This window comes from Bactrocera dorsalis, unplaced genomic scaffold (assembly GCF_023373825.1).
Source record: "Bactrocera dorsalis isolate Fly_Bdor unplaced genomic scaffold, ASM2337382v1 BdCtg390, whole genome shotgun sequence".
Taxonomy (NCBI): Eukaryota; Metazoa; Arthropoda; class Insecta; order Diptera; family Tephritidae; genus Bactrocera; species Bactrocera dorsalis.
Genome location: NW_026038441.1, coordinates 1 through 18,748, shown reverse-complemented (window position 1 = coordinate 18,748; position 18,748 = coordinate 1). Strand labels below are relative to the sequence as shown.

At 37.3% G+C, this 18,748-nt stretch overlaps 2 protein-coding genes across 2 annotated transcripts; both read right to left on the bottom strand.

Moving 5' to 3' along the window:
• Positions 1-937: 937 nt before the first annotated feature.
• Positions 938-2,233, bottom strand: LOC105227471 (uncharacterized). Its single transcript, XM_011206821.4, has 2 exons — positions 1,466-2,233; positions 938-1,314 (listed from the first exon to the last, which is right to left on the bottom strand). The coding sequence occupies exons 1-2, from the start codon at positions 2,031-2,033 to the stop codon at positions 1,121-1,123; spliced, it is 762 nt and encodes a 253-aa protein (XP_011205123.2). The 5' UTR covers positions 2,034-2,233; the 3' UTR covers positions 938-1,120.
• Positions 2,234-15,123: 12,890 nt separating this feature from the next.
• Positions 15,124-18,355, bottom strand: LOC109579623 (uncharacterized). The gene is made up of 3 exons (XM_019990735.3): positions 16,730-18,355; positions 15,813-16,542; positions 15,124-15,746 (listed from the first exon to the last, which is right to left on the bottom strand). Exons 1-3 carry the CDS (start codon positions 16,742-16,744, stop codon positions 15,532-15,534), a joined length of 960 nt encoding a protein of 319 aa, XP_019846294.2. The 5' UTR covers positions 16,745-18,355; the 3' UTR covers positions 15,124-15,531.
• Positions 18,356-18,748: the final 393 nt, after the last annotated feature.

Here is an 18,748-nt window from a genome sequence, read left to right as displayed (position 1 = left end):
TTGGTTTTAGAATAGTATTGGAGGGCTTCAAGCAAAACACAATGACGGTTTTTATTAAAGTTATACTTAACTCTCTAACATACTTGTTTGGTATTTAAAAAACTTTGTGAACATAAAAATCAGGAAATTTTCGTTTTTTATTTTTTTGATTTACTTTAACTTTTTTTAAATTTTAGTAAACTTTATATTCTTTTTTATTATTATTTATTATTATTTAATAATTTTGTTATATTTATTTTTTTTGTTTATTATTTTTATTATTTTTATTTATTTTAATTATTTTATTTTTATTATTTTTTTTTAAATTTTTTGGTACATCTTTTATTTTTTTTAGTATTTTATATAATATTTTATTATTATAATTTTTCAAAATAATTGTATAGCTTTTCATTATCATATTTTTTTAAAAATATTTTTTATAGTTTTTTATAATTTTTTATAATTTTTTATTATTTAATATTTTTTTATTTATATTATGCTTTTTTGTTTCCTTATTATTATTTTTTTTTGCTGTAATTCTTATATTTCTTTTCAATATTTTTTATTATTATTTTTATTTTTTATAATTTTTTATTCATATATATTTTTTTTCAAAAATCACGAGAATTTTTTTAAGTGATGTCTGTTTTACATATTAAAGTAACACTCATGGTATTGATATTGACCTCTAGTATCACTTTAGTATTGGGTATTTCCAACAGCAGCGCTGAATTCGAAACCAGGCTATAAATAATCAATAGAAATATCAAATTTTGTTGGTCTTCAGCCGAAGGAATTCAACAAAGATGGTAACTGTATACGGTTCTGAATTGGCAGAATCGCATACATAAAAGGGAATACAAAGCTAATTAGGAAATCTGAAAAAGAGATATGCAAATATTTCTGGGATTTTCCCAAGCCCAACACGTATTTAGTTACTAACACAATTCGTATGAATTTCGATTTCAATTTATTTAAAACAAGAAAACAACATTTAACAAATAAAAATAACAACAGATATAACAAAGAATGTGCGCATATAACGAATACGCTTGTCACAGATTCCGCTTAACTATTAATCAACATTGCTAACTAAATACTAAATTCCAAGTAGGTCGTAAATTTTCATATCAAATTCCAATTAAACCTTCAAAAAAGATGGCAAATATTGAGAGCTGGGCTGTTGTGGCTCCGCCAAATTGCCGCTGCCGCCGTTCACTTGGCGATAGTTATAGCTGCCGTCAGGGTTAAGGCTGTCCAAAGCGCCAACCACGGAGGTGATGGGGGCGGTGTCTTCACCGAATTGGTTGTTGCCGCCCAATTGATCGTATTGGTCTGGAAGAGAGAGAGCAATAGAAGTTTGGTTAACAATAAGCAGATTTTTGTGGCTTATATTGCTATATATGGTATTAGATTGAACAAATTCTTTTAGTCTTTGTCTGACAAAATTTTTGACTTGCGCTCTTTTAAATCCCTCAACACTTACCCTGAATTTCCTTCTGTGCTTGTTGTGCCTCCTCGGGTGTCTTGTATTTGATGAAGAAGACTTCTGGTTTGCTGGGCACAGTTGGTGCTGGTGTACCAATGTTGGCGGCATCGATATCCTCACCCTTCTTGTGCAACACATAGATAACGGTTTTCTCTTCTTGTGGCGCGAATTCGGCGGAGTACTTAACATTATCGGGTGTGGGTGCCTTAATGAAGATCACACGGAAATTCTTTTGTGGTTTGCCCAAAACCAAGTGCTTCGATTTGGTGGCATTATCTTCCGGTGCCGAGATGGTGTAGAATTGTTTGTTGATGAGTGGCGCCTGTTGTTCGGACTCGGGTGGTAGGTATTTGTCACCACCACGTCCGCCACCATGGCTTAGCGAGTTGCCATTGCCAATGGCACCACCACCAATACCGGGCGCAACACCACCGCTGCCGCCGAGGACTCCATTGCTGCTGCGTGCGGCTAATCCACTGGTACTGCCTGCTGGTTCGTATCCATATTGTGGCGCGGCTGTGGCGCTAACGGCGAAGAGTGCGAATGCTACGATCAGGAGACGCATTTTTGCAATTATTTCAGTTATTTTTTTTATATAAAAAATTTTCAATATTTCACAAAACACTTGGATATCACCGTTCGCGTTCGTATTTTTTCAATATTCGAATTGTTTCGATATTTTTTATTTGTTCGTTCGATTTGGCGCGTCACACCGCGTTGATGCTTTAGTATCGAATTGAGATGGTTTACTGGATATAGGCCTATTGATCTACATAGTTTATATACAAAGTGGGGGTCGCCGTTTCATTCGCCTTTACATTGGCTGCTGCATAAATTGAGCATATCTTCTGCGCTTCTACAGCACCGATTTAAAATATGCAGATTTGCTACTTTGTGTCTCTGTATTTGTCCATTGAAGCCTATTTACTTTGTGGTGTGTTTTTGTTGTATTTTTTTCGTTTTTCTTAGGCCTAATGCTATTGTCAGCACCATTGTTTCTGCTGCCATATGGTCTTATATTAAAAGTGTGACACTTTACTCTTTGTTGCCATATACGAAAATTGAGTATATCCAAGCGAGTGAGCCAAATCGTATGAATTCCAACTTGCTGTGCTGCACAAAACGTTTTAAACATCACCATTTGTTGTTATTGTATTAATAAGGGTTGAGGCTTTTTAATTTTGTAATTTGTTGTTGTGCAAGTTGTTAGGTGTTTTTGTTGTTTTTGCTGGTTCTGGTTTCTGTCCAAATTCACACTCTCAGTTTACACATGTTCATAAGTTTGTTTGGATCCATCATTTTACTTTACAATAAATGACTTGACTCTTCGGTCCATTGTGCGTCTAAATGCAGCTGGATAATTAATTAGTTGGTGATGTACTAAACGGGTTGGCAATTAATGGCATTTCAGTTGTCACATTTATTTTTTTAAATATTTTTTTTTTGTTATCTTGCACACCCACAGATGGATGCATTTACGGTTTAATACATACATATGTATGTATGTTTGATTGTTTGAAATTTGTTTTTCATGTAGGCGAACACATTTTGAAGACATGTTGCATTTAAATCTATGTATCTATCCGTGCTATCTAGTTTTTCGTATGCTTTGATACTTGTAAAACAAGAACATGTTCTGTCGTTCATTCATCAAAACTTAGAATCCTTTTATCTGTCATTATAAAATGTTGAAGACTTAGCTTGTTACAAGGGCACAATAGACTTTAGGTCGCGGTGGTTATCTATTTATCTTAGCTTGCTATTAAAAAATCGGACGATGTGAATCCATATCCCTCCCTAGCCCTCATACACTTTATATAATGGTCTAAATTATTTTTTCTCTATTGAAAAGTTTTTGGTAAAATTTCTTTTTTTTTCAACACTCCACAAGGGTGTTAGCTACCTTCAAACTTTTCGATACTATTTTTATAGTACGATTTATCGTTTGCTTCAAAATAGCGCTTAGTTTCGGCGATCACCTCTTTATTCGACGAAAATTATTTCCCAGCAGCATTCTTCTGAGATCTGAATATTCGCTGGGTGCCAGATCGGGATAAGACGTGAGGTGCGGGGATGCGGAAGCAGTTTGAAGTCCAATTCATGGATTTTGGTTATCGTTTTCACTGACTTGTGACACGGTACTTCCAGGTGTTACAAACTTACTTGAAAAAATATATATATACATAAATATTATAGCTATATAGACTCGATTTACTGTAAGGATCCCGGTATTGGGAAATATGGTTGTCTTGGTGAAACAGCACTTTTTTTCTTCAAATATGGGCGATTTCGTCCTTCAAAAGGTCCAATAACTCTATGTAGTAGTTGCTGTTGATTGGTCTTCCTTCTTCAAGGTAGTTAATTAAGCTTATTCTACGGGCATCCCAAAATATAGACGCTTTAACTTTGCCAGCAGAGTGTTTAGTTTTCCCACGCTTTGGAGAGGTTTCATCATGTGTAATGCACCCGGATGACTATTGATTAGGCTTCGGAATGAAATGATGGAGCCTTATTTCATCCATTGTCACATATCGACGCAAAAACTCGGGTTTATTACGCTTGAACATCTCGAAAAACTGCTCTGAATCATCAAATCGATTTGTGGTTAAAAATGAGCTCGCGCAGCACCCACTTTGCACAGAATTTTCTCATGCCCAAACATTCATGAATGATATGATGTAGCTGTGCCGTTGATATCTTTGGAGTGCCTGTTACCTATACAAACTTCACTTTATCGTCATCCAAAATTATTTTGTGAACTTTTTTGATGTTTTCGTTGGTTAGAACCTTTTTTTTGGCGTCCACTGCGTTATCTCCAGTTTACTTGCGACGAACGTTGAGAAAACACATGTAAAAGAAAACCAATCACTACAATATCATGAAAGCTGTAGAAAACATTAGCCTTTCTTGCTCAGATATATAGGAAAGATCTTTGAAGTTATTTTCGAAAAACATTAAACCAGATTTAAGTAAGAGCGAAGACATTGCACTGATAAGGAGCACGCATCAGCTTCTTTATAGAATATGGTCGGACGAAAGCATGCCCGACGATTGGTATTTAAGTGTGCTTTGTTCAATCCACAAAAATGGAGACCCCACAATCTGCACCAACTACCGAGGGATAAGCCTTCGGAACATCGCATATAATAACATCTCATCGACGTTACGAGTTCTCGAGAGAAAGGTCCTGCGGAAGATTTATGGTCTTTTGCGCATTGGCAACGGCGAATCTCGCTTTCGATGGAACGATGAGTTGTACGAGATATTTGACGACATTGGCATAGTTCAGCGAATTAAGAGACAGTGGCTACGTTGGCTAGGTCATGTTTTCTGTGTGGATGAAAACACTCCAGCTCTGAAAGTATTTGACGCAGTACCCGCCGGAGCACGTAGAGAAAGAGGAAGACCGCCATTCCGTTGGAGAGATCATACGGAGAAGGACTTGACTGAGCTTGGTATCTCTAATTGGCGCCAAATTGCGAAAAGGAAAAAACGACTAGGGCGCTGTTGTTTAACTCAGCTATAACCGCATAAGCAGTTGTCTACGCCAGTAAAACAGAAGAAGAACACATGAGCCACTCTGTCGATATGAATAAAACAGTGAAAATAGCAGAACAAACCATTTTCGCTGGCTCATCGCAATTTGACTACGACCTTTTTCGATTGACATTATAATAAGTTATCCACTTTTTATCGCCAGTAACCACAGTTAGTTTATGGTGATTGCAGATATTTTTTGGTATCCAAGGATTCGATTCAATTACTACTTTGGTGTTTGATTTCTGGCGTTACATGTCTACCTCGAAATTCCCTTAAATTATAAAAGCTAATTACGGATTTTCATAAATTTGGTATCAAAATACATATATGTAATATATTTTTCATAACATCATATTTTATAAGCATTATGAAGTATAATTAGAAGCAAAACAACGTTTCTGCAAAAATCTTAAAATATATACCTAAAACTTCTCACCTTGATGTGATCGAAACCCAATAATAAAAAACAATCGAAAATATGAAAGACAATAACCTTTCCGAGAATATCGCAACTAAGATTCTTTAGTTATTTTAAGCACTGGAATGTGACTGACCTTGAACTTGGTTCGTAAACCTTGCTAATTTTTTTCATATTTGAATCAAGCAGACAACAATCGTAGGCAGAATTGGAGAACGACGGAAGCATTGTGTTTTACCTATAAAATCAGATCGGAAGCCATAAAAGTGTTTGTCACCCAATAGTTGGTAATACATATACGTAAATTTAGACTTCATTGATAATGATTTATTCAAGTTTATTAACACATCATCGCGGTGTGCTTTTAATTGTAGTCTCATAGCATAATTTTGCATAAAAATTACTTCAGATCTCTTCTTCTTTTCATACAACTAACTTCCGAATGACAAATGTTAGCGCTAAAAGTGCGGCGGACGTAATCGTTTGCGCTTGGTCGAAGAGCCGAGTGTACGAGTTCTTTTCGTGTGCCGATTCGCCTCAAATATCTGTGCTCCCTCTCTCTTTCTCTCTTGTGTGCTTATCAATCTTGTAAGATTTTTCGCTTTGTTTTACGGTTTTACTTTGATGAGTTATTTGCTTTTGCCTTTGTTTTTCTTTTCTTTTGTGTTGTATGACTTAGTTTAGCATAATTTAGCCATTATACAAATTAGTCTAGCTAATGGAGAAAAATAAAACTTAAACGCCTAACTGAGATCTGTATTATTAAATTATATTTCGGATGTTAATGTTGTTGTAATCTTCTTGTTTTATTTCTTATCTCAAAGTATACAAATCTTCAAATTTGCCAATTTAAGTTTTTGTTTTGATGTAATAAAATACACCAAAAACACCGTTTTTATCTGGGTAATTTATTCAGAGTCTGGGTATTTTGCATAAAAAATTGTGTTATTCTTAATTTCTTAATTTGGGGAATACCTATGAATTGGCCTTCATGCGTTGGCATTCGGTTATGAATATGTAAGCAGTTAAATTGTTAATATAACGGGTGTTTCATAGCGTTTATTTGGAACTATGAATTCTAAATAAATAATATTATGCACTTGACAGATATTTAGAAATTTATAATAAACGACATTTACATAATTTTTAAGTTCTGTCCAGAAAGTATTGCTAAAATCTGAACTTCTATATTTTAGAAAAAATTTTAGGTAATATTTTCTTTTTTGTATTATTTTCTTATTTTGTATCGTTTTCTTTTTCTTTCTAGGTAAGTTGGAAAGCATTGTGACTAAAATTTACCGTCGATTACCATCCGTTTGTAAGTCCATTCCCAACATTATTACAACCTCAAATCAGTATATTTATAACCGTGAATCGCTTCGAAACAGTGCCACCTTACAGTTAAATTAGTCTTTTAAGTGGTTAGGGGTAGTCAGAACTTTCAAAAAATTTATTTTTTTGTTGCATTTTCGTTAAGTGTAATATCCTAAAAATATTCTCTGAAAATTTCACGTTGATCCTACAATTAGTTTTTGAGTTATTCGACAAATAACAAAGAGAGCTCGGCACTTCAAAGCGCTAGTGTGAAACTTTAAGCGCGTTTAGGAGTTGCCTTGTCTGAAACATCGTTTGGTATCGAACGGTTAGGAGAGGTTCTTCGCGATTTTAACGGAGCTTTTGTTATTGCTCAACGTCAGTTTACCCAGCTGTATTAGTTTTGCGGGGATACCAAAAGCAGCTTTAAAATCAACGTAGAGGTAGTGTGTGTCGATCCTCTTTTCACGGGTCTTTTCCAAGATTTGGCGCATGGTGAATATCTAGTCAGTTGTTGCTTTTCCAGGTCTAAAGCCACACTGATAAGGTCCAATCAGTTTGTTGACGGCTTTAATCTTTCATAGCGGCCCTCGCCGCTTTGCTGTTCTTCAGGCGGGTAATTGCTCACTTTTTCATGGTCGGGAACGCCCCCTTCATCGTCTTCGATTGTGTTATCGGGTTCATCATCTCCTTCACTGCATTCAGCAGGCTGGAGAAGTGTTACCTCCATAATTTTAGTATGCTCTGGCCATGATCCACTAGATCATTTCTGGGGGTTCTACAAGAGTATGATCCGGTCATGAAACTTTCCGTTTGTCGCCGCGTCTTTTCGTAGAATTTTCGAGCATTACCCTGTTGGTCAGTTTGTCAAGCTCTTCGTACTCCCGCATTTCGGTCTCTAATTTTTTTTTTGTCTGCAATTGAGTCTTGCTTCCCTCTTCAAATCTCGGTATCAATTCATCCCTCACGTGTTTTGGTCGATTGTAACGTTTCGAGGTAGATAGTCTGTCTCAAGTCCAAAGATAAGAATAGAGTTGCATTAGAATTCAATTTGAAAATAATGTGTTGGAAGAAAAATTAATCTAATTTTAGTAAAAGGGCATTTTTCTATTTCTACTACCAAAAACAGCTTTATAAAGTTAAGCTTCATAAAACTTTCAAAGAAGTTTAAAACACCTAAGAATAGAAATTTGGGTTTGGCTCACTAGCTGTTCACAGTTCAGTGCATTTTTATCATAAATGATGGTCATTATATGATCGGCAATTATTGCTTATATACTGAATACACATACACACTTGTATGTAGATAAAATGCAAATACCTCGTACAAGTATTATATTTCTATTTTAAAATTATCTGAAACATTTTGTTGACCAACTGCTAATAATCCATATTAACATATCAACGAGTACTTCTTTACTACTCTTAAGCACTCAAGTGTATATGCTTGTATACATATGCATGAGCAAACATTTTAAGTAGTATCGGCGACTGCTAATGGGTGGTCAACGCCATCTTAAATTAAGTAATTTTATGATCGTGAAGTGCAGAACTGGGTCGCCAAGCTTGTTTGTTGCCCATTGAATTTGAAATGTCTTAGAAATATTTGCATAATTATGCGAGCTACTACTATACTACTATATCAAGTACAGATACATATACACATACAAACATACCACATATATAAGGTCTGTATATATTTATGGCCGTTTGATTAGTGCGGCATCGCAGTTCAACAAAGAATGTATTTCTAGAGCGTCTATACCGGCTGTTATTGCGCGGGCTATTGTTCAAAGGATATGCTTCCCATATTACTAATCTCATTTGTAGCTATATTTGTGTAAATATATTTTTTTAAAGTCGAGTGTGAATGTGTTGAATTTTTACGATCAACAATTTGACACATCATTTACAACTAATTGGACTAGAGAATTAACCCACTTAGGCGTTTGAAGTTACCGCCTCTGAGCAGCTGCCTACACACACATGTGCAGTTATTCCACTCGGTGTCACCATGTGCTCACATCTAATTTACATTTTTATTTTATTTTATATTTTTTTATGGTCAGCGTTACATGTTGATCGGGTGCGTGGCAGGGCGTCTCACACACTCTTTGATTGATTATTTGACCTATGTTGTGATCTGATTATTGATTTGTAAACTGAGCGGTCGCATGAAAAAGCGTTAAGACTTATTACCATAGATAATAGTTAACTGCTTAATACATTAGCAGTTGTTAGCTGTCGTCTTGTCTCCGAAAAGTATTATCGTCAGATTATTATTACGTCAGATCTGGTTGTTTCAATGTCTCTTCGAAATAGTGTGTTTTTAGTGTACAGTGGTTCATAGATAATAAAATGATTTTCATAAGCTCTTTAATCACATTGCGTTTCTTTGGCCCTTCTCCCAGTGTTCTGTATTGCAAAGAATTTTGTTTTTAAGTTTGTATCGTTCGAATAATGTTAGATCAGTATATGATTGGTAGCCCAAAAATGTAGGCTGCATCTGCTTTAACTTGAAGAAATAGATAGGAAGAATTAAATTGAGAGTTGCACCGCACCGCATGCTATCAGTTATTGCCAATACTTTTTCCTGTCCAATATCTCCTCCATGCGAAGCAGCTCGTTCATGAAGGCCAACTGCAATGCATGGTTGCGGTCCTATCACGATAGAAACAGCTGCAGAGCGGGTAATCTCGTCAGCCAGTTCGTTCCCGGCTATACCCATGTGGATACCATGACATGAGGTGCACTTGGTTGCGAAGTAATAGGCTATTCAGCCTTTCTATGCACTCCTGCACTACGAGCGATTTAATCTGGTTAGCTGAAATCGCTGTAAATTGTGACAAATAAGTACCCAGTTGTAAATAAAACGCAAAGTATTTAATTATTCATCAAAATTTATTTTGTCGTCTTCAAAGTAATCCCCACCAGATGTTATAAACAATCTTTCAGTCCTCGAAACACCTTTCATAGCCACTTTTTGGATAGCCTACAGCTCCTTCAGCGAATTTTGTTCTATCTCTTGGATCGTCTGAAAACGGGTTTCACGGAGCGATACGCCCAAATATAATTCCTTATTGACCGTTTGTCCCTCCGGAACAAATTCATGGTGCACCACGAATATCGAAAATGAGCATCATCTTGATTTTTGAGCGGCTTTGACGTGGTTTTTTTTGGTTTCGCCTCGTTCATCATGAATGTGAAATCGGAATTCGCACGATCAAGCATGTTCAAAGAGACCTGTTTACGGTACTCTTTTTAAAAGATAAATCGGCTTTATCGCATTGAGTCGAGTAAGAACGCCCCATCCGCAAAATATCCACCAACCTCAATTCATCAGTTGAAGTGGTCGAAGGTTATCCAGAACTAGGCATATCTTCAACGATCTCTCGACCGTCTTTGAAGGCTTTGTATGACTCATAGGTTTGTGCTTTTGAATCACCGTAAGCCAACATTCGCAAGGATTCCTCACACGAAATTTAATTAGAAATACAAAATTTTCAACAAATTCTTTCTTCGATATTTTTATCCATTGTAAAAATCGCGACGCACCACTGATGTGTCTCGACCTAAGCAGCTGCTGTAAACAAACTGGTTGACAGATCGCGCTCATATTTGGCATATTAGTTAAGAACAGCCCTATCAATAATACATTTTTTTTTAATATCATTTATCTGGGGAATTTAATTACAATTTGCGGGGGCTTTTTTGTCGCAATGTAAGTGCCCTTTGATTTTAGCTGAGTACGGCGATGCTATCCTTGGAAGTTTATCTCTACACACCGACTTATAATAAATACTACTGCTTGGAAAATGCTCCGTAAACATCCTATAGGTACGGAAAGTTCGGAACGCGGTCTTGCGATAGCTGTACCAATGACCTCCGGCGTTTTCGAGCCGTCAGTGTATATTGTTATTCTTTAGCGCTGCTGTCCAGCGTGGAGTTATTCCATTCAACCACTGCCGAGGGTGACTTTAAACTTCTTTGCGAAATTTACTCGTTTGGTAACACTGTTCCTCGGGTGAAGAGCCACGGGTGTTTCATCACTTAAGGCCTTCATATGCTAAGACGAGATTACTTTTCCTCTGCCATATTTTTCTGCTATCATTTTAAGCATTGTATGTTTAGCTGGTTGGCTGATAACTGGGTAGAGCGATGTGAGCTCCAGCGTGATGTGTAGTCGATGCAAAGACACAAGCAAGTCCTTGCAGTTTCGATAGTTGTAATCTATACCACCCCTCCATATGTAACAATCGGTCAACCGATCATGTTGTACATCCTCTTCATAAGCTTTGGCTTACAACCCCAGGATTCCCCAGTGCTTTTGTGGCTTTTGACCAAGGTTGAATCCACATGTTTCGTCCACCGAAAAGTGAATTCCAGACTGAGACGCGAAAATTTGACGTCACAAGCCTAAGTATAAGCTTCCTATTAGATCTATGAGACAAAGGCCGCCATCCCAACGCTTTTATTGATCAATTATTCCCAGCGTTTTTTAATCGCTTTTAATCCCACACACAAAAAAACTTCATGGTATAATATTTACTTCTTCATTTTCTCTTTGTATTCATTTTATTTTGAACTATCTTTCTTTAAAGGATCCCACTGTTTTCATTGCTATCACAATTCATTGCCGACCGGTGACGCTCTCACTGCCAATCAAAGATCGTATCAGCAAGACTTTAATTCAGATATTAGTCGCATTTTATTTACGATTGTCAAATTTAACAAATGATAATGTTCAATTAGGAATTCATAATGACCGACCACTGCTGATTCCATTCTGCACAGTTTCACGAGTATCGTTAGTATCGTTCGTTGTTGTGGTTGGCCCCCTTCGTTAGCCAGTAAACAGCGTAAATTTATGTAATTTTTTATTGGTGCTGACAATATTAGAGATCTCTTCGGCTTTTATTGCCAATTTTGCATCGCCTGACGATCTTGACGATCGCCACCGCTGTGCTGATCTTGTCGGCAGCCGAAAGAAGACTGGTTTTGAATTGCTTGCGGTAGGATTTCGTCATTCTAGCATTGCAAAATATATTTAGCATTATTATATTATTATTATTATTATCATATCATCGGCGCCTTCCTCAACCTAACGGCGTGTTCGTATTTTTTATTGCGTATACTAACTATTATATTTAAATTTTTATTTTTGCTCTGTCGTCTTGTCGCAGATGTCAACAGATAACGATCAGTGAGTTCATTGGCGTACGAATATGGTAATGTTGTTTATGTGGGTGTGTGTATGTGTATATAAGCCGCGTTGTAGATGAGTTAAAGTGTGAATATATCTGTGATAGGATCTTCGTGGTCGAATTCTGGCTGATCGTTTGTTATTCGCTGTGCGACATTTCAGTGCGTTTGTGGTTAGTTTCAGCGCCTCATCATTTATGTATGTATTCTTCGAGTTATTTTAAGAAAATTATTAATTTAGCAGTTTATAGTCTTATGTATATTTTTATTACAGCTATTTGGTGTTATTGATTTTCACCTATCTTTATGAATATTAGTGGCGTATGATTAAACATAGATATTTGTGCGTGAGCCTATCTTGGAGCGCGTAATTTGATCCAACACTTAATGGCTAATAAATTTGGCGCCTCGCTTTGCGTTAATCACCAAAGGTCCGACTTGTTGTTTTTTAATTTGGAATATTTTGATTTTTTTCTTCGTTTTGATTAGCATTGTCGGCGGTATCATTGCTGTTGTTTAGTTGTTTTTGTTTTCCAGTTTGCCTTTTAATAAGTCTTTATTTCGCGATTTTAATATTTTGTTTAAATATTTAATTTGATTTTGGAATTTTTATGTTGCTGCATAGACCTTGAATTGTGAATTGTCAAAATTCAGTTTTGTTATTGTTGTCTGGTATGTGCATGTGATTTTAGGCTCTTATTTTAATATTGCTACTACTTAGCTTTAAAAGTCGAAATAAAATATATGAGTTATGTTCGAATTATTGTAATTTCAATTTTGATTTCAAAATTCATTAGACATACATACGCTTGAAATCTAACAACACACTTTCCTGACATTTCATTAAAGTTGTGAAATACAAATTCCAAGCGTTTGTGTTTCGTTGGTTTTTGCTTAGCATTGCTCTCTGCAGGTTCTTTTGTGTTTAATTTTGAAGTGGAATGCCTAAACAATTATATATTGATTGCTGATGAAGACCTCTTTCATAGATGGGTATAAGCAGTAGTACCTGCTGATGGCTACGAACTTCTAAAATTCAAATAACATGTAAAGTAAAAATAAATCCACTATTGTTGTAATATGTTGAAGGTTTTATTTAGCATAGTTAAATTAATTCGATTGATGTCAAAAATGCATCGTTTTATAATTGTTTTTTCCTTCATTCAGTCCAATTGCTTGTAGTACAAGTCAGAAGTAACAGTTGGGTCGTAGCGGAACGGTTTGTGATTTTCTGCCGATGCCACCACACAAAAATAAATTTCTTGACTGTCAAGTCATCACCATCCACTTCAAAATGTCCATGAAGTTTGTGTTAACTCGTGTGGTACACATCCATCGCGCTTACTTTTGTTTCCAGCCTATGGTATTGTATTATTTTGCTATTGTACAACTTGTCCGCTTGCTAAACCAAAACTTCTTCAATTCAGTCAGATTTCTGGTATCTTCATCATTCATACATTTTCGTTGAAGCTCCGCAATAACCGGTCTGGCTATGTGTGCAGTTGCTCTATATTACTGGACCCTATTGAAAGGGAAACGTCTTCGGCGCGGTTCTTGGTAAAAAAAACTCAATCAGTTTCTTGAAATAACGAAGCCGACTGACGTTTACTATTACACCATTTTCTTCAAAGAAATATGACCCGACAATACTCGTACACCTTGTTCAAACTGCGCACCACATAGTGCCTGGTTCTGGGTAAAGTTCCGTCTAGTGGAATATTTCTGAAATTAATTCACTCCATTTACGGCAGTTTTGCTTGTTTACACTTTCGTTCAGATCAAAATTGTTTTCATCAGACATAAACAGGCAATTTATCAAATTATTGTCATTTGCCATTTCAATAATTTTTTTAGCACAATTCCAGGTGAATAGGCAAATCTAGACCGGCTTTATATTTGAACTTTGTACGGAAACAGATTCAAGTCATCATGAATCCGTTGTAATATCCGACTGCTAACTCCTAGTTATGCCGAAAACTTGTGAGTAACACGAACATACGGTCCTCGATGGCACGATCTTCTTGCAATACTTCCAGATACCATGTTTATCTACCTCATAATGGTCCTTCTACTCGGGGGAGTCCTGCCAAAATCGCGCTTGAATTCCTTTGGGATGGTACCGCTGCAATATCCCAACTTGTTTTTGTAGCACGATTCGTGCGCCACCCTGTACATAGATATCATTTTTTTACTAGGCCTGTATATGGTATAGTGGTAGCTAGAAAATGTCCGTTTATTAGCGGCGTCTACCATTAGGGATGATGAAGTGATTTTGACAGCTCTTGGCGGCTATTTTTTTTCCTAGGTGAAATGGCCCGGTTAAATGGCCGCCAAGACCATAAGACCTCTAGATTATTTTCTTTGAGGGTATGTTAAAGGTTTATGCCAATCAACCAGTAAATTCGAGAAGCTCGACGTCAACATGTAACACTTTAAGACTATAGACGAAATGCTGCACCAAGTTAGCGAGAATTGGCATACACGGGTGAAGATATGCAAATGGAGCAGTAGTGGCCATTTGGCTGGCGTTTTCTTCTAATTAGAAATGCCATAAAATTATCTGCAAAACGAAAAAGCAGAATTCTTTCTAGCATCACGATGTTCTTGTTGGTGAACCCAATACATTGAACTTAGATCAAATTGTGATACCGGATGCTATTTGCAATGACGTGTTTGTCGTCGTCATATTAAGTTTATTTAAGTTTTGAATTCATCGGCTTCCGTAAGCGGAGAGGTTAGAGTTTACACAACTCCGTTATACCGATAAGATTCGGTAATTGTGTTGTACGTTCCACTATTGAACGGCTCATGAAGATTGCTAGGCCTTAGGATTAAAATCGTATTAAAAGATCCAGCTCAAAGATATCTTTTCGTCTGTGAATGGAATCGCAACGAAGTCATACAACAGCATGCTTTGGGAGAAATGAAGGTCTTTCGTTTCGCGAGATGGCTCCAAGTGAAGTGAAATTCATCATCGTTTAGTCATTCGTTAGTCTGCCCTATACCTGCACTGCCTCCAGCTGTTACCGTGATGATAGTTTCAGAGCCTGAGTATTTTTTTTAGTCGGTGAATGTAGTCACATTTTCTGATGTTTTCTCCAGCACTAGATTACACGAATGATAAATAGAGAGTCGCTGCGTCTCCTTCTCTTTCTTTTGGTGGTTTTTTTTATGACTTCATATTTCTATGGGAAAGCAGGGTTTTATGTTTACAGTTTCAACACAATTTTGTAAGCCCCACAGTTTTTCAATACTAATTATGGTTTATTATATCTTTTTTTTTTATAATTCATTTTATGTAACGCTTATAGTAGAAATGGAAGGAGAAGTACTAATACTTTCTATTCGCAATTAATTATAAAGTGTTTTTTTTTTTAATAACTTTTTTATTGTCCAACGTTCTAACTAAAATATTAAAAAATATAAAAATGGTAATACTCTTATTAAATATATGAGACTAATTTTGTCTAAGGTTCAAAATGTAAATTAAAATAGCGCTTCAGTTAACCGCAACAAATCCTCGTTGAGCTTCAAGCAAACTTAAACTTTCTTTTATATCTGCGGAGCTTTCACAATACGAATCCACGTTTTACTTATGATTTGGTGGCAAATAATTCTGAATCGCACCGTTGCTTGAGTCACTGGAACTCACGGCAATGGATGGTCCACCATGCACTATATGCGAGTCCTCAACATGATCATCCCCACTGCCAATTGAGCCACCCAAACTGCCAATGGCGGAAGATACTGGAATTGAGCCTTCATTGGAGAGGTTGCTGGAACCTCCCAACGCATCATATTGAGCTAAGGTGAAGAGGAAAGAGTTTTAAACCATGCAAATCCCTCAAATGTTGTCAAATTGTCACTAACCTTGAATGGTGTGTTGCGCATGCACCGCCTCTTCCGGTGTTTTGTACTTAATAAAGAACACTTCTGGCTTGTTGACGACTGGCGCTGGTGTAGCGACCTCAGCACTCACATCCAAAGCGTTCGCCTTCTTAGCCAAAACATAAATGGCCGTCTTATCCTCAACTGGCGCAACATTGGCGATGATTTTAGCCTTATTCACACTGGATGAGGGCGTGTTAATGAACACGACGTTATAGTTTTTGCGTGGCTGTCCAATATTTATATAACGCACAATTTGTTGCTCATCATGATCCTCCGGTGCGGAGTGTAGCCAGAAGTGTTTGGTTACAATCGGCGCACGGCCAACGAAGTTCGGCGATTGGTGAGAATAATGTATATTGCCAGAGTTATAGCCCCCTTGATAGTCATTAACGCCCGTTGAGCCGCCAAAATCGCCTGCTCCACCAAAACTGCCCGACAAGGCGCCATAGCCGCCAGAGGAGTAAGAAGAACCGCCGCTATTTCCACTGAAACCAAAGCTGCCAGAACCTGAACCGGCACCGCCAGATCCTCCTATCCCCACATTTTGAGAGAAGGTCGGTACTGGGCTGAAATAATTGCTGCTAGGGGCGTGTGGTGTCTGCAACAAACCACCACCGGAGCTGCTGTAACCGGGTTGATACTGATAACCGAGACTGACATCGGGACGTGCAAGTGTTAGATGAGTGCAGGTAGCAATGCAGACGAGTAGCTAAATCGAAGGAAGAGACAAATTTGATGAAAAATCACAAAAGGTTTCCTAATAACTTTCTCGCTGGATAGTATACAGTTCCGGCCCTTTACGCCAAAATTTCTTATTTGTAGAATAAACACTATTTCACTTCATTTAGTGATATTTGTTAGATGTTATTATCCTTTTCTAATTTCTCATCACTCACCAAAATTGTATTCATTTTTCTTAAAATATTTTTTAATTGATCACACAAAATAGTCTATTCACCGAACTGGAACAAATGCGAACTGAGACTGATGTCCTCTTCACAATCGTTCAACAATTTTATATCAAAAAGTTATTAATTTAAGAAATCATATGAATTGTATGCATCAGGAATTCTCAGTTGACAAATTTTCGCGCTTTAATTAAACTCAATTAAAGTGTAGTTTCGAAATTGTGAACGAGGTGCAATGAATCGCCATGGATAAAGTCTAAAAATCCGGCTAGGAATTAACATGCTCTCAGAAGGCGCTAATTGCTAGAGAAAATCCGGCAGACAGTCTGTGTTTTGGTCATGCGATCATCTGTTAAGGCAGTGTTGCCAAGTTCATTTATACGTACTCCAGTTTTTATTTTCATAATAATTATTTCGTTTTTTGTTTTGTCTTTGTTGGCACTAAGGTGTTAAATGTAGAGACTCACTACTTTTAATTCGGCAGAAATCAGTTAAGTTACGTATAAGTATTTTTATATATGTGTAGATTAACGCAATGCTGTAATTATTTATACGAATTGGGTAATATTATATAATGACATATGAAAACAATATACCAATTTAGTGTATTGACCCCTCGATATGCCTGGAAATAGAGTAGTTGTCTTCCTCTCCCTCTGCTTTCCCCGACGGGTAATGTGTCGAATTCTTTTAGTATTTTAATTCGCTGAACTATGCCAATGTCGTCGTATATCTCGTACAGCTCATCGATCCATCGAATGCGATATTCGCAGTTGTTAAAGCGCAAAAGACCATAAATCTTCCTCAGAACCTTTCTCTCGAAACCTCGTAACGCTGACTCATCAAATATTGTCATCGTCCAAGCCTCTGCACGATATAGCAGGACGGGAATAATGAGTGAGAGTAGCACCTGTTGGCAATAGTTATTCTGCGTTGGATTTCGAGGCTGACATTGTTCTGGGTGTTAATACTGGTTCAAAGATAGACGAAGATATCAACGACTTTCAAGTCACACTATAGGAAGTCTCTTTGTTTGAAACCACGCTTATTATCGAACGGCTCGGAGAGATTCTTCCCAATCATGATGGAGGTTTTGGTATTGCTCAACATCAGTTTTAGTTTTGCGAGGATACCAAATTCAGACATCACGGCTAAAGCAGCTCCTTTTCGTGCTGTCAAAAGCAGTTTTGAAAGCGACGAAGACGTCGTGTGTGTCGATCTTTTTTCACAGATATTTTCCAAGGTTTGGCGCAAGGTGAATAACTGATAAGGTCCAATCCTTACATGCGATGTTGAGAAGGCTTATCTCACGATAGTTGATCTGCTGTTAGTCGCCGCATCTTGTGGTAGAGTTTTCGATCATTACCCCTGTCCGCCAGCTTGTCAAGCTCTTCGTACTCTCGTATTTCGGTCTCTTTCTTTTTTGTCTGCAAATGCGTCTCCCTTCCCTCTTCAACTCTCAGTAGCTATCCCATCTCTCCGCTGCGACATGGCACTTCTTATCGTACCAGGTGTTCTTTTGCCTTTTCCAAAACCAATGGTTTCATTTGCAGCTATACGTAAGGAGCTTAAAATGCCGTCACACACTCTCCTTATAGCGAATTGCTGATAAGTGCTCTCAGAGAGCAGAAGTTCAAGTCAAGTGGAAAACCCTTCGGCTGTCTGTTGTGGTTGCAGCTTCTCGACGTCGAACGTTTCTTGTGTTTGTTGACGTGCGTTTTTTGCTGCACAGAGGCGGGGGCGTATCTTGGAAGCAACAAGATAATGGTCCAAGTCAATGTTAGGACCTCGGAGCGTACGCATGCCTAAAACACTGGAGACGTGTATTCCGCCTATCACAACATGATCGATCTGGTTGGTGGCTTTTTGATCCGAAGGCAGTCAGATGGCTTGATCAATTTTTCTTTGCTGGAAACTAGTACTGCATATAACCATATACGTATTGGGTCCCGGTGCCGTTGTGCCAAAGATACTTTCTTTGCACACCCTACCGTTAAAGTCGCCAAG